We start from the raw sequence: 20,350 nt of genomic DNA, 5'->3' as shown, positions 1-20,350 counted from the left end.
GCCAGCCAATGACAGCACACCGTCATAGAACGTCAGCCAATGAGAGCGCAGCGTCACAGAACATCAGCCAATGAGAGCGCAGCATCACAGAACGTCAGCCAATGAGAGTGCAGCGTCACAGAACGTCAGCCAGTGACATGAACCCTGTGATCACCGGAGCAGCGACATCAAAGCATGTTGTAATTCCCTTTATAGGACTCTGCATCTGTCTGTCTGTCTCTCTCTCTCTCTCTCTCTCTCTCTCTCTCTCTCTGTCTCTCTCTCTCTCTCTCTCTCTCTCTCTCTCTCTCTCTCTCTCTCTCTCTCTCTCTCTCTGCGCTTGGACCAGGTCTGTGCAGGACCATACTATCCCTGAATCTCCACAGTGCTCTCCATGCAGGTTCCTTCAGCCATGTTTTCAGAGGCCAAACATTGCAAACTGACATGCGCGCCTGGAATGCTGCTGCTTCTGTAGGAAATGAGCAGTACTGTGAGTTTTCAAAGCGCATTAATCAAACACGGTTATTATGATAATTACAATTTAAACGGTAATACTAATCCTCTGGAATTTTACTGCGGTTTATTGTTATACCAGTAATCGTTACATTCCTAATTTGCACCCAGAAAGTAAAACTATATTTTACTTGTATTTATATATCAGTGTAAGAACATTTAATTCTCTTATCATTAAGAAATATTATTAAAATGTAGGCATACAAATGATGGCACCTTCTCATCAATCTTGCATGAAATCGCAAAATCTATTCTCAGTGGTATATTTTTAGGGTAGGTAGTAATGGGGCCCAAAGAGATAGTTTTTTTCATGAGACCCCAAATCCTACTGAAAAATTACATTCTACTTTATACATTACAATTAATTGTTGCACATTACTGTTTAATTACACAGATTTTTTTATCCTGTTTTTTTATTCTTTTAATATGTATAGTGTGTTTGCTCTTGTGTTGTATTTTTATTCTTGTATTCAATTTTTACTCTATCTATCTATCTATCTATCTATCTATCTATCTATCTATCTATCTATCTATCTATCTATCTATCTATCTATCTATCTATCTATCTATCTATCTGTTCATGATGCAGTGAATTGGAGATCATGGTATTTAGCTTAGGTTTGAGCCCTTGTTTTTTATGAACAAGAGAACATCCAAATTATACATTTCCATCTATACGATTTTAGATTTTCTATCCAACCACATTTTATTCACTTCTGCATAGTAATGACTGGAAAATCCAAATCCCCTCTTATCTTTCTTTCCCTTTCCTTCTTGGTTTTACACATTTCAATAACTGTCTCACATATTTGGTGACAAACTGAACATCTTTTGTCCATCTTTCCTTCTAACAAATTGACCTTTCCTGGATGTTTTCTACCAAATTGTATGTTAACATAACCTCTCCAAATCACATTATTTCATCACTTGAACTGATTATTGGTCATAAAGTCTTACTTTTCTTGAATGTTGTACAGCTTCAATATGAGGAGTTAATGTGTATTTGCAAATGAAATGAAGTCATTTAGACAAACTGTGAAGTATAGTATGTTGTGTTCATACCATCTACAATGGAATTTAAGTCAGCGTACAGTTTCATATGACTGCCTTCTTGTTTTCCTTGTTATTGTTCCAACAATTTCTTGTTTGGGTCGTAATACATTAAGATCTTAACTGAACTGTATTTTCATTATTGCAAAATTGTAAATTTTTTTCTTTTTTTTCAATGTTGTGGTTACTGTAATATTTATAGTATTCACACAGTACATGTGTTCAGGTATCAGCAGAACCCCCACTCATACTTCCTCTGTGCTTTGGGGAATCATCATTTATTATTTATATAGACAATACTTTCGAAACCCAGACACCTGATAAGGAACTAGGTGGATCTGGTTACTTTACTCAAGCTTGTATTTTAATTAGTGCTGTCAAACGATTTAAATATTTAATCAGATTAATTACAGGGTTGCTGTGGATTAATTTCGATTATTCACAATTAAATATTATTCATTTTAAATCTATATTAATCGCGTTTCATTTTGCATGAGCCAACAGACTCAAGAAAGAAGGGAATATATATATGCATTTCATGTGTTTATTAAACACCTTCAACAGTTTCAACAAAACAACTTGAAACAAAACAACTTCAAACAAGTGTCCCATCTTATTTTTGTTTTATTGTCCTCATATTTCCATCCAGAGGGCCAATGTACTGTTTAGCATCTTCCATCTTTATGGGTTGGTTCTGCCGTCTGTCACTATTGAATCAACTGCCCATTTGCACATATGTGACGCTAACTCTACTTGGACAAACTTACCCAAATGCTTTGGCAGAGATGTTTAGAGTCATTCTGCACTGCAGATGGGTTAATTGCGTTAAAATTTTTATCAAATTAATCATGATAATGGATTAATCCGCTTTGAACGCATTAATTTTGACAACTGTAATTGTAATAATAAATATCATAAAACATTTTTTTTAATGCCACTGAATCTCTTCAAATGCACCCCTGTGACCCTCTTGAGCAGGGGCCACATTCAGCTAAATTTGATCTGAAGTGGGCTGGACCAGTAAAATAATAACATAATAATATATAAATAAAGTCAACTCCAAACTTTTCTTGATGTTTTGTAGTGAAAAAGGTAAAATTACATTATGAAAATGTTTACATCTACAAACTATCCTTTCAAACAATGTGAATCACATGAATAAACTGAAAAAATATTGTAATTTTAACACTATTATGCTTTAGTTTATCATTTCCACATGTACATTATAATTTACAGATCACAGTGGATCTACAGATACACTAAATATTTAGTAACAGGTGGAATATTATTAAAATTGCACTTCTCAAGACATTTCAGGTTGTTCATATTTGTTCAGGTTATTCAGACTTTTTGCAAAATTATACTTTGTTTTAGTCTAAATACATGAAAACATTTACATTTACAAAGAGAAAAATTTGGAGTTGTTTTTATAGGTTATTATGAGATTGAATTGGTCTGAATGTGGAACCTGAACTAAAAGGATTGTTAATATGTTAGTGTAATTTTTGCATTTCACAAATTCATCCCAAGGGCTGGACTGGACCCTTTGGTGGGCTGGATTTGGCCCCCAGGCCACACGTTTGACACCTGTGCTCTTGAGGATTAAGTGGTTCAGAAAATGAATGAATCTCTCTTTTTATGGCAATTTATTTATGGTTTTCCCTTTAAAACACACAGGAGAGAACATCATTTTAGTTCAGAGTTACATCTCTGTCTTCGGAGCCAAATTGCAATTTTTAATTTGTATGAACAAGTATAAAAGTTCAAACTTCTTTAACAAAAATATTTGTAAGATTAAAATTTCCTCAAACATGCTCAGTCAATCATAATAAAAAAAAATACTGTTTTTCAATGGCTTTGTTCAAAGTCAGTCAAAATATTACAAATAAAATGTCTGATTGTTTCTAATCTAGTCAAGTCAGTGCCAATAAATAATAAAAACCAGAGGGACACACAACAACCAGAGAAGCGTGGTCTTGAGGCTTGAAGCGTCACTCCTCCGTGGATCCTGGCATCCTCTGGCATTGTTACTAGGTTTGTCATCTCCTGGGTTTCCCTCAAAGTGGACCGGGAGGCACTGGTTGTCCAGGACCTCACAGGCCAGGATCAGGTGTTTGGTTTCCTGTCGGATGCTTCTGATCCCACAGGTCCCGGGTTCGCTCCTCACGGTGACGAAGGAGAAAGGCTGGTCACTGATGCACAGGTTCTCCTTGTAGATCTTCCCTCCTCTGTTAGAACACACGGCCTTCACCTTGTCCAGGTCGCTCGGATGGAGGAAGGACTGCGTGGGTCTGTCACAGCCCCCGTGGGTCCTGATGTACTTCTCCCATTCATTCTGATCGGTAGTGGACGGGGTTCCTGCGCGGATGTGGCGGGACTTGAACGTGTTGAAGCCGTTGTTCCACTTGGAAACTTGGCATGGAGCGTCATTCTTGGCGAATGTGTGGTGAGTCATCAGGAGACACAGGACCACAGGGAAAACAGTCCCGAGAACAGCCATGATCCACGATCCACGATCCTGGACTGGAACAAATATCACCAAACCAGCATGAACCAAACCCATTTTACGCACAGTAACTCATCATATCTGACTTCTTCTGTCACACTTACTATCTACACACACTTCATCTGTTACAGTTGAACAGGTTGGCCTATATAAACAAAGCCTCTCTGTAAGCACATTTGTATATCATGAAATCAAAAACAGGATGTTGTGAGTGAGCAGCTGTTTGATGAGAGAAGTATCCTACCCTGTTTTAGCAGCAGCAGCAGCTCCAAATGAGCCAAACAGTCCAGATGTTCAGTCTTTCTTTGGTCTTGAGTTGCGTTTCCACATTTCACTTCCTGTGAACATTAGAGGGAGTGACTTCAGCTGTTCCATCAGAGCTGCATTACATAAGTCTGTCCACAAGAGGGACAAGAGGTCCAGTTACAGACAGAAATACCTGTTTAAGATCAACAGGGTTATTTCTGGAACACCAGTGTGTGGAGGTCCTGCCTTCACTACTGTAGCACTGACTTAGGTCTATATTCACACATAGGTCTAAGATGGAAAATATTTTAAATGAGTTTTAAAAGTAGTGAATATGTGTAAATACAACACATGGTTGTAGAGTTGTCCCAAAGTTTGGGGGCCTGGACTGTAGTACACTGGAAAAAATCTAAATCTTACCAAGTGTATCTTTCTCACTTCTAGTCAAAATATCTCCTCACACTTAAAATAAGACATAATCACCTAAAGAGTAACTTTTCAGTGAGTTGTAAGAAGTTATTTTTGGACAATAGATCTTGAAAATCTTATTTCAAGAAATCTTACCAAGATAATTTTCACTTGTTCCATTGAATTAAGCAAAAAAAATCTTGAATTAAACAATAAAAGAGGAGTTAAAACACTGGAGACCAGTGTTACTTTCCTGTTTCCAACCAAAATTAAAGGCTGTTTTTATTTGCAATATTCGTCATCTAAATGTCATATTTTATCCATGTCCTAGTCTTTCCTAAGCATAATCACATGTTTCCTTTGCTTAAACTTGACCCAGCCTTAACTGTAGTATTGTTATACGCTACATACAATAGTTGTGTAGTATCTGTGGCATTATCTGTATTTGGTGTTTTGTCTGTAGATGAAGTCATGTAACCAACCAGGAGTGTTAAAGATTCAGAAGGACAGATGAGGTCATTTTTACCATTACACACAAAAGGGGAAAAAAATGTGATGTTACCATTCACGTTTTAATTTGGTGCCTACTGAATATCTATATACAGCAAAGATCAAACAAAGATAAAACAGGAAGTATGGCACCAAAATTAGCTTCTTCAACAGAAAGAACACGGACACATAAATATAGCTCCTCCATATACAACATAATATGTTGATTTGATTTCATAAGATCAGACAACTTCTGTATATACAAACACTTCAAGTCCTTTAGGTCTTTATCATTGAACTGGGAATGATTTAACAGAACATCTTGTGCTTTCTAATGCCAAATTATCAAATTAGTTTTAATGTGAGGGTAAAGTGATTTAACATCATCATCTATTACATTTTTACAGTACAATGTGCTCATCAAGGAGGAATCAATAACATTTTTGTGACAGAAAAATGCAACAAAATGTATTTTACACAGTATTTACAAGTGTTCCATGCATCCCTGGCATTGAAGGAGCGAACATACAACAAAGCCAGAAATCTGTCATATTTACACCAAATACTTTACATGCAAATGTATGAACAGTGCCAACAATCACTGGGAAAAACATATGATCAAACGCAGCAGGAAACGTAAGATTTATCTGTCCTCTTGTCTTTTGTAGCTGAAGAGTGAAAATGCATTTTCTGTTTTTTTCTGCCCCTGCAGGAGCTGGAGATCAGTGATCAATGACAAGAAGAAAATGCCTGAAAGTATCTTGATAAGACCTGAAGTGGACCGTTCTGTCAGCTAAGGCTCTGTCTGAGGACACGGTGAAGGCTCTTCCCTCTTTTCTGCATCGGAGTTTGAATTGAGGGCCATGTCTTGTTTTTTATCCTTTGCTTTCTCCAGATCATTCATCCTGAAACACAGAGTAAAGAGTCAGTTCGACTGAGTCATCCCATTTGTGGTAAATTTGTGCACTGAAGAGACCTATTAGTGTCAGTGTAGTTTGTTATTTTATCCAGCAGAGGTCCCTGTTTGTAGGACTTTCATGAAGAAGCCTAAGGGTTTTTTTAATGAACATTGGTGCAAATTTCTAGATTTTAGCCAACTATTGGTTAGATCTGCAAGTAGAACAACTGAAAAACGTATAGACAAGTAGTGGACGTAGGGGTTTAATTGGAAAAATAAGTGCAATGGTTTAACATGTGCCCACTGGAGGAGGCTGCATTCAACATCTCTGTCCTTTGGATTCATTTTGGAAGCAAATAATCTATCACTATCAATATTTCCAAAATTATCAGGAGTTATTTTGTCAGTATATTGTATGTTTTACATATTGAGTCACACTGGCAGCTTATATATCTGTGGGAACAGATGATTTGTAGCTGCATATGGCTTTCTCTGTTTGTTTATTTATTTGCTCAGTATATTAGCAGCATGCAAGCCATCCCTCAGTTGCTCTTCTTTCCTCCCTTTCATGTTTTGTTATTCTTGTGATTAATTTAGACAAAAAAGGGGGGAAAGTAGTAGTAATGAATGATATTTTCTTGTCCCACAGGCTGTAACAGAGGCAGAAGATCATTCAGACCCATCCAGTGGACTGTTTCTATATGAAAGTATGCTGACCTGACATTTGTGGCCAAACTCCCAAAGGCTTCCATAGTTTCTTAGTTCTGACTGATGTTAGACATTCTAGACCACGTGCATCACAGTGAGTAGTAGTGAAGTCTACAGTGTAAACATACTGTATCTAATACAGTTTTAGAGTGTGTGGAATGCCTTAAGGCACTAATGCTCTAACAGAGGAGTTATGGCTAAAGCTAAGAGGATAAGTCACTGTGAATGGGAGGTTAAAACAAAAATGGTAAGGTCAGGTTAAAGGGAAGGTCAAAGGTTGTGATTCTGCACAGTGACCTTGGCATAGGTGCAGGCCGGATACTGTGCAGGACGTCCCAGCTAGAGGTAGAGCTGTCATAAGATTGAAAGAAATAGTCATGTGACTGGATGTAAAATCATCGAGGGAACATTTCAGAGGGATTAGAAAAAGCCCGGAGGTTATACTGTGGTGTAATGGCATAATTCTGATTAACATTATGAGGGTCAGTGGTTCCCAAAGTGGGGTCTAGGGTTCAGAGCTTTTACACTACATTACATTTTCATTTTAATTCTCACTTTCACTTTTAAACAAATGTTTGCCCTTCAGCTCTGTGACACATTTCATGACAGGATGAAGACACATTTACTTGTTAAACTGTGACATGAAAAACTTTGGGAATCACAGACTTAAGATGCAGACGCATCGAGTCAAAGGACACGGACGAAAACCCACAGTCTCTGATTTCTTTCATTAATGAGTTGCATTTAAGATTAAAGTAACAATTAATACAATATGTTAGAAAACAGCTGTTATTGCAAAAGAGGTCAGAGGTTTAAGTTTCCCAAGCGCTAATCTTAAAACTGCTTTTCTTTTTGGTTATTATTATTTTAATGTCAAAATCCTACAAAGAGGATTACACCAATAGAAACATTTTTACAACATTGGCTTTTCAGGCTGATGTGAATAACTGAAATTTCAGTAAAGCTTAATAATATTGTTGTGTTTGCTCTTCTGTGGAAAAATCTGTAAATGACTTAAGAAATATTGTACTGCAGTTTCTTTTTAGTTATGGGCTGATTGAGTTAAAACTAAAATATCAGCAGCTTCTAACTTTTATGTTCAGCTTGTAGAGAGAAAATAGAAGAGGATTGTTTATGTGGAAACTATGTCAAAGATGCTTTCACCACTATTTAAATAATTCTAAAATGATAAATTTAATACTTTCCCTGTGTCATTCTACTTTACTGCTATACTTAACATGTTATTCATGGTTTTTCCTTACCTGTGAATTTATGGAGTTAAGGTATTGTACTTGCTACAATGGAACTGTGTTTAATAAAAAATGCTGATATGCTGATATATTGATATATGCATATTTTTCATGTGGATGTAAGATGTATGTCAGATTTAATGTATGGCTGTGATTTCTATTTTGTGTAACTTCTGCTGCTGCTGTCTTGGCCAGGACACTCTTGAAAAAAAGGATTTTTAATCTCAATGAGCTTTTTCGTGGTTAAATAAAGGTTAAATAATTTATTTTTTTCAAATTTGAATACTTATTTCCCTTCCTAATTATATTTTCTCATAATGAAGGGGCTTTGAGGCTTTATTTGGTGTGAGATTTCAGCAAGCTGTGTTTGTGTTTACAGCCTTGTGTAATCCTCATCAAAATATAATATGATTTGACATAGAGGTACATTTACTCTGCTCTGCGTGAGTATATTAAGCTAAAATCCTCTTACTGGAAAATGGATGTGAAAGCGAGTGACATGTGTCTCATGTTCAGTATGTGGGAGTTGACAGCCCTGGTCTGGATCTTTGTTTTTCTAGCATGTAGAGACAATTTAACATTTTCCTACAATCCACAGGGTGGTTAGGGTTGCCCAGGTGCAAGATAAGCTCCCATTTTTATCCCAACATTGTTTTAAGATTTGCGCTTCAGGATATCTGTCAATCAGTCACAAGCAGCACAGCTGGTTCTAGTCGTGCATCCTTGTCAGTAATGAGATCAGGTAAGCCACCTGTTTACCGCGACTGTTTCATGGTGGAGGAGAGTAAAAAATCTGCCAAGAAATAGAAGATAAAGAATCAGAAGATACTAGATTCATAGTCCTCCCAGTTTCATCAGATCACCCTGTTAAATCAGATCAGAGGCAGGCTGGTGGCTGCTACAGTCACATTCATAAACAAGGAGGAAACACAGTAAAGGTTCTTGCCGAATTGTCTTGATGATGAAGCGAACAACTACTGCCAGACCAACACAGCCACACATCACTCCTATCACAATAGCTGTGACTTCACCTGCAGAAAAGACCACAAACATTTAATGTAGATGTGATCATCAGGTATGTCAGTGGGTGGTAAACTGTAGAAACACGCCTTACCAGAGGAAAGCTCCTTCCCTGAGTCTGTAACAGAGAAAAACATTCAATTATTAAGTGAATCACTGTAGCCTTATCTTTTGTCACACCATTCAGTCAATTCCACGCAGTGATTTGCTGGTTTATCCCATCAGAATCTGCTGCTCAGCTGTTTGTAAATGTTATGTCTAGTCAGTGTTGCTGCCTTTGACAACAGTGCTGATATCACAGGCCTTCCACTTCACTCACTCACTACAATGAGCACTTCACACAAATTCTTTCTCCTTTGTCTTTTCCTATCACTCTGTCTCCCTCGTTCTCTTCTGTCTCATTTTCCTCTCCCTTTTCCTCCGTTAGACTCACACGTTAACAATGGGGTCACTGTTAGTGTTTTGCAAATCCTTTTCTCTAATCAGCTCACAAACAAACACTCCTCCCGTTTTCGTCTCTTTCCATCAATCTCCCCATTCCTGCACCTCTAAGACTCTTTCTTTGTGACGAAGTCGTCTGTAATCCAAAATATTCCCACATTTCTGTCCATATGCCAGTTTTCACTCTCAGCATTCTTAGACTAATTGTGCTAATTGCTACATCCGGCCTGCGTGGCCACCCTCTGGTTTGATTTTATGGCATTATGAATGTTGGCCTGTGACTTCTGAACCACTATGTTTCTTTTTTTTCTTTTTTCTTTTTCTTTTTTTTTTTTTATATTTTTTTTATTAAATTTTTTACAGCAATAGTGCAGCAAAAAATGCCTAAACAATAGGAATTGTTGTTTTTATGCAGAACAGAACATACACAAGTCACACACACAAAACAAACAAAAAAAAAAGATAAAAGGAAATCACAGAACAAGCCATCTTTCCTCTTGGACAAATGTAAACATAAACACTTAAACATAGGTACAAAATATCATCGAGAAAAAAAGGAAAAAACAAAAGAGGTATATATATATATATATATATATATATATACATATATATATATATATACGTACCTACATACATACATACACACACATCAATATTTTTATTTTTTTTACATATTGATTTTTCCTCCACTCCATTTGCCTCACCTGCAGAGAATGAGGCAAAGATCACTCTGTGGTTGAGCGGCTGTGTCATGCGGTAGTTGTCCTGCAGCAGCATTCTGTCTTTTTCTTCAGCTTTACTAGAATAAAGTATTGTCTCCATTTTGTATAGCTAGAAGAGGGACAAAGGCAAAGGGATGCACTGTCAAATGCACTATTCTGCCATATTATGTTATACGCAGTGCAAACAGAAAGAACAATCTGACACTTTTGACATGACAGTCTTACAGTTAAATACATGTAAAAACACATTTGAATAAACTTCATTTTCATCTCAAATGATCAAATGAGATGCAGTAATAAAACACTAGATGTAATTTCATCTATATAAAATAAATACTGCTACTGATTTTACTAAATCTTTGTACAAACTACAGTTTTTGGTTGACTTTGTAGCAGAAGGCAGGAAGTTACAGTTTAGTATGTTTTAGTATGACGGCCAAATAGTTTTGTTAATATAAACAGCAGGGTCAGTTTTAACAGTAATTATTACACATATAGTTATAATCTGTGTTTTGTCAGATTAAAAGTATATTTAACAACAGATTTAAGGCCAAGGTAGACCAAGGTAAACCCAACTATTTGTTAAACTGGACAGTAAAATGTTTTCATCTCAGTTATGAGTTAACATGAACACGTATAAAACGTTGATATTCCAATCTTGTACCAACACCTTTTTTGTGTATTCACATCGTAAAGATAATATGTGCTAAGCTCGTCAAAATTCCTTATAGATATGAACATCAAGCCCAATGAAGAATAATCCTAAATATCAGAGACCATCAGTTAAGATGAAATTTATACAAACAAATTTCAGACAATATTTCAGTCTGTTGTTCATGTGGGTTGTGACAGTTTCTAACTCTATCACCATCATGCTGTGGTTGAAGTGCCTTGGTTCCTGGTTTCCATTTCAGAAATATCTGGATGAAATCGTTCATCGTGTTAATCATTTCCATCATTCACACTGGGCAGAAAAAAATCAAGGCAGAAGTGAAGGAAATTTAATGAAACTTTTAAGAAAATATTTGTGACATTTTGCAACACACCTGTTCATATGCTTTTGGAATCTCCTGAAATATTTGATCCTAATTTCTATGTAACACAGAGAATTTTGCACAATTTGCAAAAGGGAGATTTAGGATAAATTCCAATTTATTTATTTATTTATTTATTTTACTATTTATATATTGTAATTCATCTGTGTAAAGTTGTTGTGTGTTCTTTCATCTGACTGTGAATGAGCCACACTGAAAACAGTTTAGAGTTTAATTTGCATCTCTTTGGACTGAACTATCTATACAGACAGTAATCTGAATTTTGATAAAACTAAAATGCTTGTATAATATGCCGCTAATGACTATTTGTTGACTTGAGCATTACAAAAAATCCTGACTTGTTGAAGAATTTCTGATTTCAGATTTGGAATCAGCGCACACAGTATGGGTAAAATCATACATTTTTTTTCTCAGTTGTAAAACCAGCACTGTCCATTCTTATCATTATTTTGGTATGTGACAACATTTAGATTCATGCAAATCAAAGGTGAACATGCATTGTAAACCCAAATAAGTTAATATTACTCAAAATTTTTGGTGTAACTGATTACATAAGAAAAAAAAAAGGAAAAAAAAAAAAAAATATATATATATATATATATATATATAAACTTTGCTTTAAAACTATATTTCAGGTAGACTCATTTATTTTATTATCATTTTCATAATTTTCAAGGTCTTTGAACTCATATCAAATTATTCACAAACTTGTATCTTTTAACCTCAATGTACTAAATTATTTTCAGTCTACAAGACAATAAAATCATGTTTAATGCTTAATGAACTTAATTATACTTAATTAATTCAACTTAATCAATCTGTGTAAATATTTCATAAGTCAATCAAAAATGTTTTAGCTTGCTCAGAAAACAAATAAGTTTATTGTTGGGTCAACTAAATACCAGGTTTTAAGTACTAAATAAATAATGTCAATAAGTTGCTGGAACTGTTTAGGTTTACAAGGGTAGTGTTACATCTGCTTCTTTCGCTGTGTTTCAGTGTCTCAGACTCACCTGTGCTTTTGAGATCTGAACCTTCTCACTGAATACTGTCCAGAATACACTCTGATAGCAGGGTGGTGTCGTCAGAGAACCGTTGTAGCGGTAGTAGCGTCCAAGGTCCTTTGGGAGCAGGGACTGGACGTCAAAGGCTGGGATGAGCGCCTTCTGATCTACCAGTGGGTGTTAATAAAGAACATTTTATACTGACCACTGTGCTGTTTTAATTTGTTGCTATTTGAGCCATCAGGAAAATAATTTAATTCAGCCAAAAACAATCTAAAAATCAATGGGGCTTTTCTATGTTTCTAATAGTGTTACCTGCATGTCTGATGCGGCTCAGGTAGTTGAGGATGTTGTTGAATGCTGTGTTTGTCTCCTCACCTGTCTGATAAACCACAACTCAAGTTAAAAAAAATATTAATGCACGTATGGAAACAAAAACATAACGTACTAGTATTTTTTTAATCACCTCAATGAGAATTCCTAGAACAGCCAGGCCGTCCTTCTGGGTCATGGCTATGGACATGTTGGAGTAGAGCTCAGAGTTATAGTGCACCACATGAAGCTGGACAGAAGAAGAGCATGGTTAGTTCATCCATTCACAGAGAGAAGAATGAACAATAGAAGGAAGCTTGTTGTGTCAAATAGAAAAAAAGGGGAAAGTGAGGGCAGAGCAGGCTGACTGTTGGGTTTAATTGGGTCATTATGTAATAAACTATTTGTGCATGTCAGGCCCATTTGTTGTTTTACTAAAATTGGCGATTTAAATGTATCTAGCTTTTGCCTCTCGTCATTTTATTGATGATGCATGACTTGAGTCTTTTCTAATCCTCTTAAATTCCTCTCCACATGCTCACCATGAAGAAACTCGTGTGTCGGCTACCTGCTCAGTGACAGATGGGCATTAACTGAGGCGCTGCTGAGCCTGATTACTGTCCTTCCTCTGTCTTCATCCTGTCCCTCTCCGATGGTAACCAAAATTCTCACCTGCCTATTTCTCCTCTTCCTATGTTGGAAAATTCTAACAATTCAAACAAATAACAGTTATCCTCCATTCGGTTTCTCCACACCTCTAGTAGGAGGTGAGTTCACGGTGCGGATTTCCATTTTCATCCCACAGTAAAACAGAACAATGATCCACAGCTACGATGACTCAGCTACAGACTGTATGTCTGAGATGGACTGATCATCCAGTCAAAAAAAGATAGGTGTCATCTCAGAAAGTATTCATATTAGGAGAAAAATAATGTTTTTGTGAAGACCTTTCATTATTAAAAGGTCTCAAGATCAACACTGCTTATATGTTTATATATAAAGTTAATCAATTCTTCACTGAAACATTCTGAAATTTGTCCTATTGTCAGTATTTTAAGTTCCACCACATCTATACATAATTAATATATCTTTCTTCTTCTACAGACCAATTAATAGGCTGTAGTTTTGTGTTTATGGACACCTTGCTGAGGAGTTTTGCAATATAAATGTTCATTTAGATCACAGCCCACAGCAATTTATTATGCAAAATGTCGTAATAATGATATAGGTACATCATCTTTAAAACTGGACCAAATAGAAAGTTTAGGGAATAAGAAGGAGCATGCAATCTATTTATTGTTTTTTCAAAGTAAGGGGAATTTACATACATTATTATTTCATGTTTCATGAACATCTGAACCTGCTCTATTTTTACAGGTTACAACATTATTCACAGCCGAGTTGGAAGATGTAGCATGTTAATTAATAAATGCATCTGTCATTAATATATTTTAGAACTACCACATTCGTTATTTCCCACTTCCGAAAACCCTGCATCTTACTCCTTTTTTTTCTACAAATGTGTATTATTATATACAGTAGGTGTTATTATTACACAAGTTACACTGGTGATTTGGCCCTAATTACACTGTAAGTACAGGTTAATACTGTTCTATATAATCATTTCATGCATCCTTTTGGCGTCACCTTCAGAGAAAAGTGTTGATGTGACAATGGTAGACAGCTGTGTTTAAACATACCTCTGCATCTGCACTCACTCCGTTGATGGTGTGTTCACTGCCTCCGTGGCTCGGCCCACCGCTTCCCCAGTGGAGGTGCATTTGTACAGCTGTGAAGAGCCACGGCAGCCCCCCCAGACTCATCCATTCTGGGAGTTCGATCACAGCTGATGGACAAAAGAGTGAACACCAGGGAAATAATATGACTTTTCACACAGAAGAGGTGACCTGTTCAGTTCAGAATTCATCTGGAGAGTGATAGATGAAGTTAGATGGTGTCCTTTTAATGAATGGAATTTTCCTCTCTTCAGTGGACTTATAATTCAATCTTTTGAATCGCTTGAACTCTTGTGTGATCTTTACAAAAACGTTTTTCAAGAATTTTTAGATGTATGTAAGTTAGATATATTTGATGCACTAAATGTCTAATAACAGTTGCTACAACTTTGCTGTCAGGTTTCATGTATGGATGCTGCAGTGTGGACTGACCGGCTGTATGGCTGCTTGGAGACCAAAAGCAGAGGTGACAATAGGAGCTGTACATCAGCTGGTTGCCATAGTTACCTGTGTGTCCATTATTGTACATAGTGAAGGGCTGATTGCCATGCTGACTGTAGCCCAGCGGGGTCACAGGTGTCAAACTGGGGTCATATTTAGTTTGGGTGGTTACCATGTCAACAGGGGACTGGGAAGTACCACCGCAGCTGGGGAAATACTCGGCCCACTCGGACTGACCCACTAAGCCTTTGACAGAGAAAAGACACAATGACGTCACCAATCACACGGTCCAGTGAGTCAAATAAAAAGCTCCACTGATCGGCCTGTAATTACATCACACAAAAGTTCCTCGACGATCAGCATCATGGTATAGATATCCATAAAATTACAGTTAATTCTGAGAGAGAAAGTCTGAGGGTTTTCCAAAGATCACATTAGATGCTGCATGAATATTTTATTCATGCTTCAGCAAGTCATATTTTAACCCATAAAGACCCAAACGTCCATCCAAAACCATCTACTGATCAACACCATTTCATACCTGGTGGTTCACTAATTCTATCAATACATGTAAATAATTGGTGTAAAACACAGTTTTTCATCTTTTCATGGTCATCAGATATGACCCATTTGGACGTTCAGAGGCTCCGTAGTGAACGTGGAAACACCGTCATCTTCTACAACATTGACTCACCGGTAAAACCCATAGAGTTTAATAAATGACAGTGGAAAGAGACACTTGGCTTATGTTCACTTAATGATACATTTTAATTAAAAAATCACTTTTTCTCTAGTTTTCTCTGTTTCTGATATAATAACCCTCAACTTTAATCTGAGCTTTAATGAACATCTATATGATCAGTAAATTAAATACAAGAAAATGTCTGAGTTATACTAATAAAATCCAAAATACGGAGGATAACATTGTAATAAATGGTGATAAAATGCATAAAAAAGATTATATATATAAATAAAGAGAAAATTTCATTTGGGAACTGACACAAAAGTAGCACTAGGTCTTAATGGGTTAAATGCAGGAAATACGGAAAATCAATCGGCTGCATAAATTACACTTTGAGAGTACTTAAAGAGTGCAAACATTTGCCAAGACAGTTAAATTCATCACTGACACAGTACCAGGACAGTCCACAGATAAAGGTGTAAACAAGGCAAATTAACTTAAGGTGAATGAATGAAAGCAACAGGACAAAAACACATAACACATTTAAAAAAAAAACCAAAAAAACACAAATATATAGTAGTGGAAAAAAATGTAAATATTATACAATCTCAAATCATGAAATGTTTGCGTAACAATCTTTTTTGTGTTTCAAAAGGTGTGGCCGCATCAGACAGACACAAACAAATGCTTTTTTTTATGTTTGTTTATTGTTAACAAGAAAAAATGACAAAACTAAATTCTTGACAGTTTCAATATGTCACGTCCTGGATGTGTTTCAAGGGGCATTATCTTACTAAAATATTCAGTTTTAACCTCGATAGAACGGTGCATGTGCACGTTTCAAGAATAGCACAATATTCTTAATGCAAGATATGACAAATGGATAGTGTTCAAAAACATTTTTCCATCATTGTAAAATAGAAAAACATGAGATAAATCTATTGTAGAAGATTGTCAACTCTAATTCTGGCATGTTCCTAAACATGTCATGACACACTCTTTTCACTATGTACGTATGTGTATGTGTTGAATTAGAATCAAATCAGACAAATTCTGACAAAAATATGGTGTTTAAAAATTTCACCCAATATTAACATGTGTAAATTTGAGGATTTTGGTTGTGTTTTCCATGACTTTCACCAAAATCGCTGTCATCAGGAACCATTACAAAATTATTAATTTGTAAAGTTTGCATTTTCTGACAGAACTAAACCCCTGAATTATATGTAATTGCATTAACTGTTACTGAAAACCTTTTATAAAACCTTTTGATATATGACTGGTGCTATCTAAATTAAATTAATCTCTACATTCAGTTAGTCAAATGTCTTTAGATGCCAAATGTTTCTGAAGAATGTTTCTCCACATGATGAGCCTTGTTTGGATAATAAAAACAAAGTGGCAATATTTCTGGGATAAAACTGAACAATTAGAGCTACTAGTTTGATTTACTGTAATGCCTTTGTGATTATAACCAGCGGATAAGCCAAACCAGTTTAATCTGAACATGAACAGGTCTCAGTGGAAACAGAGGAAAACAATCGTAATCATGGAATTATTGCATTAAACAAATACCCAAAATACTGGAGGAAAATACAGAACAGGAGAGACGAGAAGGCAACTGAGGCCCTGTAACACAGTGTAAAAGAGAAACTGGTCTGCTCAATTGCATAATAAAAGAAAGTTAGACTAAAGAGTGTGAAAGAGAGTGACAAGTGAGTAAAAAAGAATCTGAATTTGAATTAGAAGGAGAAGAATGCTTAAGAAAAGAAGTGCACCCCTGCTGTATCTTACAAATGAAACTTCAAGTAACCAAGAATGTGTTTTCTTAAATTGTGGCCAATGGTTCATAAAAAGTATATGTTAATGTAAAAATAATAACAAACAGGTAAGCACTGATGAACTAATCAATGCATATTAATACTGTTTATATTTGTACATTAATAATCATAGTCAAGATGTAACATTCTTTGTAATGGCGATAACAATAGCTTGTTTTCTACAAGAACAGTTCATCATTTCTCATACATTGTGAAAAGGGGTCTTTTCATAAACGATGTAAACACATACCATCCCCTCTCCTGCTCTCTCATGGTGCCTACAACCCCCACCTTGCACGTCTAATCTCTGCCCCCTACCCCTGCCACTCTGCACAGTAAAGCCCCACACCACAACTCGACTTCAAAAGTAAGTCCTGCGGCCCTGCCATTGGTCGTCATGGAAGTCTCTATAGCAACCGGAGGGCGAAAATTCTGACCCTCTGTGCTCTCGTCTACCTCTTGTAGCATGCCACCCCTGTCTTGAATACAAGCAGAAAAAAACCACATCAACACATACAATCACCCCCTCATTATGTTTTGACCATGTGAAAACATGCAGATTCACTCACTCATAACATAATGAGCCCCAACCCCCAGCCCCATCTTTGTCATCTCTCATGGAAAGAAACATCTTGACATTATTCTAATTCTGCTCTTTCGTGTGATAAAATGTGCATTTTCAAAGCAACTTTCCACCTCAGTTAACAGCTAAGCAAAGGCCACATTATGCAATGCTGTGTCACACAACATGAAAGTACTGTACAAACTGCAGATGGATTACAACACTTTTACTTTGACAAAACGAAGAAATTAAAGACATCAAACATCAACAAATGAATTACTGACAGCCACATTTAGACTTGCCTGTACTTCTTAAATGGAACTATGTATACCAGTTTGCTCCAGGCACAGCCCCTACACTTTTTCTGTATGTACTGTATATTGGTTTAACTCTGCTGAATGCATGCAGAGAGTGGTGGTGTGTGTGCCCATTCATTCCTACAATGTCATTGTTTGTGGCAAAGGCAGCCAGTGTGCATCCACAACACAATAAACACATAGGTTATTGTGTGCCACAAACAATACAGGGTGCGATTTGGTATGCTTTTGCTTCATCCCGTCCCATCTCCCTCTCTCCGCTCTCTCGGCTGTTTCCTCCCTGTGCACCTGCCTCTCTTCGCCAGCCTCTTTCACTGTCTTTTTCTCGTTTTCTTCCTGTCTATCTGCCTCCACCCCTTCATCAGCTCTGTGTGACTGCTGCGCTCATGCCAGCTTGCTGAACTGTAACTAATACAGACAGAGAAGAAAAGAGTAGAAAACAGACAGAGATGGAGTGGGAGATACGCAAGACAGAACTCTTACCCATGTTACAGAAGCATTTGGTTCAGAGACACAGAGATGGGCTTCAGTGAAGAGAAAGACATCTGCAAGAAGCTGGGTATTCATTTTTGTGAAAACCTGTTTGTGCTTCTACAAACAGACTAAATTACTGCGCTGTCTGTTTATCACTCTTCAATAGCTTCATCTCATTCAAAATGCAACCAAATACTTCAATCATATCACTCCTATCCACTCAGAAAATCGACAATGAACAACTGGTCTCTTAAATCACAGGTCTGGATTACCTTCTGTCATTTGTTGCTTGTATCAGTATCTTGTTTCCGATTGTTTGGATCACTTTGAGCAACTTTTTTGAAACATTAAGCATGACTCACTACTATACAAATAAAATTGAACTTACCAGTGTAGGTCCAGGTAATTTCCTCTGAAAAACACAGGACAAAAAAACCCTTAAAACTTGAATATGTTTGTTGTGTTTGGAAGAATATACTTAACATTTCACTAAAACATCAAACTCCTCTAATTTTCAACACCTCTGACCCTCAAATTGACTGCTTTATCTTAATTAAATCCAATCAAAGAGCCAAACTGCAGTCCTGAAAAACTACTCAAAGCTGTTGCTACTGCTCCACTCTGGTCCAGTTCACAACATCCAGACAATGTGCCTCACCAGTATGTAAGTCTCACATGATTATTATGTTAATGAAGATCTTACCAGCAGCAGGGGCAGCTGTCCACACGCAAAAGAGAAGCATTAAAAGAATAAAAAGACCCAAAGAGTCCATGTTAGTCCTCCGTACCCATATACAGAAATGAGTACCACGAACAGAGAGATGAGGAGCAAGAGAGAGAGAGAGAGAGAGAGAGAGAGAGGGCGAGCACAAGAGAGGGAGAGTGAAAAGGGGGAGAGGGGGACTGGGTCCAGTGATCCCACCTGCTGCAGCTCTCTTGTGGAGGTTAGATGCTGCTTCCACTCAGGCTTAAAGAGTGGAGAAAGAGCAGAAAATATCAAGGCAGAGAGAGAAAAGCGCAGACAGAAAAGGAGAGAAATCAATGAGTCAAGAGTGAGAACACATTCAATTCAATAAATTCAAGAAGGCAGAAAATAGGGTGAAAAGAGGGGTTAATGCGTTGAAAAATGAGTGTCAAATATGCTGAAGAAGTAAATAAATGAAGAGGAATACAAACAGGAAAGACAGGGAGAGATCCAGACATGTAAGAAATGACCAGGTATAAATAAGGAGAAAGTCTGACTCAAATACAAAGTGTCATAATTAGGTTCAGTGGGTGAGAGGAGGGCAGCGTCCCAACTTCACCTCCCACTGTTCTGCCTTCAGACTCTGCTAATTAGAACTGTTCATCCTCACTTTGTTGTTTGTCTCCTGTTACAAATCAGTACTTACTTTATGTCCTTCATCACAGGCATCATCATAGATTTACAAGAAAATCTGAGGTGAAGTCTGAAAAATAATAATATTCCCCCAGTAAACACTGAATATGAAGTTACATTAATGATATGGGCATTTGCAATGGTGATGGGACACTTTCAGGATGTAGACAGGCCTCTCTGTTGGACTTAATCGAATTCAGGATGAATAATATATATACTACATATATAATATGTACACATATTATGTACAACAAAATATATACACTAATTGTATGATATGATATGATATGATATGATATGATATGATATGACTATTATTATTATTATTATTATTATTAT

General features: G+C 36.6%; 2 protein-coding genes across 8 annotated transcripts; both read right to left on the bottom strand.

The window, feature by feature from the left end:
- Window positions 1–3,213: 3,213 nt before the first annotated feature.
- LOC115434870 (angiogenin-like) lies at window positions 3,214–4,418 on the bottom strand. Of its 3 annotated transcripts, none has more exons than XM_030156993.1 (2): window positions 4,293–4,418; window positions 3,214–4,065 (listed from the first exon to the last, which is right to left on the bottom strand). In XM_030156993.1, exon 2 carries the CDS (start codon window positions 4,040–4,042, stop codon window positions 3,461–3,463), a length of 582 nt encoding a protein of 193 aa, XP_030012853.1. In that variant the 5' UTR covers window positions 4,043–4,065; window positions 4,293–4,418; the 3' UTR covers window positions 3,214–3,460. The 3 variants fall into 3 exon arrangements, with proteins under 3 accessions (XP_030012853.1, XP_030012854.1, XP_030012855.1); XM_030156994.1 differs by having other exon boundaries at window positions 3,214–4,075; window positions 4,293–4,417; XM_030156995.1 differs by having other exon boundaries at window positions 3,214–4,070; window positions 4,293–4,417.
- An 837-nt stretch (window positions 4,419–5,255) lies between these two features.
- On the bottom strand, window positions 5,256–19,490 carry ca14 (carbonic anhydrase XIV). Of its 5 annotated transcripts, none has more exons than XM_030158664.1 (13): window positions 19,337–19,490; window positions 19,022–19,045; window positions 14,845–15,024; window positions 14,302–14,447; window positions 12,756–12,851; window positions 12,605–12,671; window positions 12,299–12,456; window positions 10,213–10,339; window positions 9,162–9,185; window positions 8,994–9,078; window positions 8,799–8,840; window positions 7,095–7,148; window positions 5,256–6,096 (listed from the first exon to the last, which is right to left on the bottom strand). In XM_030158664.1, exons 1-13 carry the CDS (start codon window positions 19,404–19,406, stop codon window positions 5,985–5,987), a joined length of 1,185 nt encoding a protein of 394 aa, XP_030014524.1. In that variant the 5' UTR covers window positions 19,407–19,490; the 3' UTR covers window positions 5,256–5,984. The 5 variants fall into 5 exon arrangements, with proteins under 5 accessions (XP_030014524.1, XP_030014521.1, XP_030014520.1 ...); XM_030158663.1 differs by having other exon boundaries at window positions 5,984–6,096; window positions 8,807–8,840; window positions 19,337–19,471; XM_030158661.1 differs by lacking the exon at window positions 7,095–7,148 and having other exon boundaries at window positions 19,337–19,471.
- Window positions 19,491–20,350: the final 860 nt, after the last annotated feature.

This window comes from Sphaeramia orbicularis, chromosome 16 (assembly GCF_902148855.1).
Source record: "Sphaeramia orbicularis chromosome 16, fSphaOr1.1, whole genome shotgun sequence".
NCBI lineage: Eukaryota > Metazoa > Chordata > Actinopteri > Kurtiformes > Apogonidae > Sphaeramia > Sphaeramia orbicularis.
This window is presented reverse-complemented; position numbering and strand designations above follow the sequence as displayed.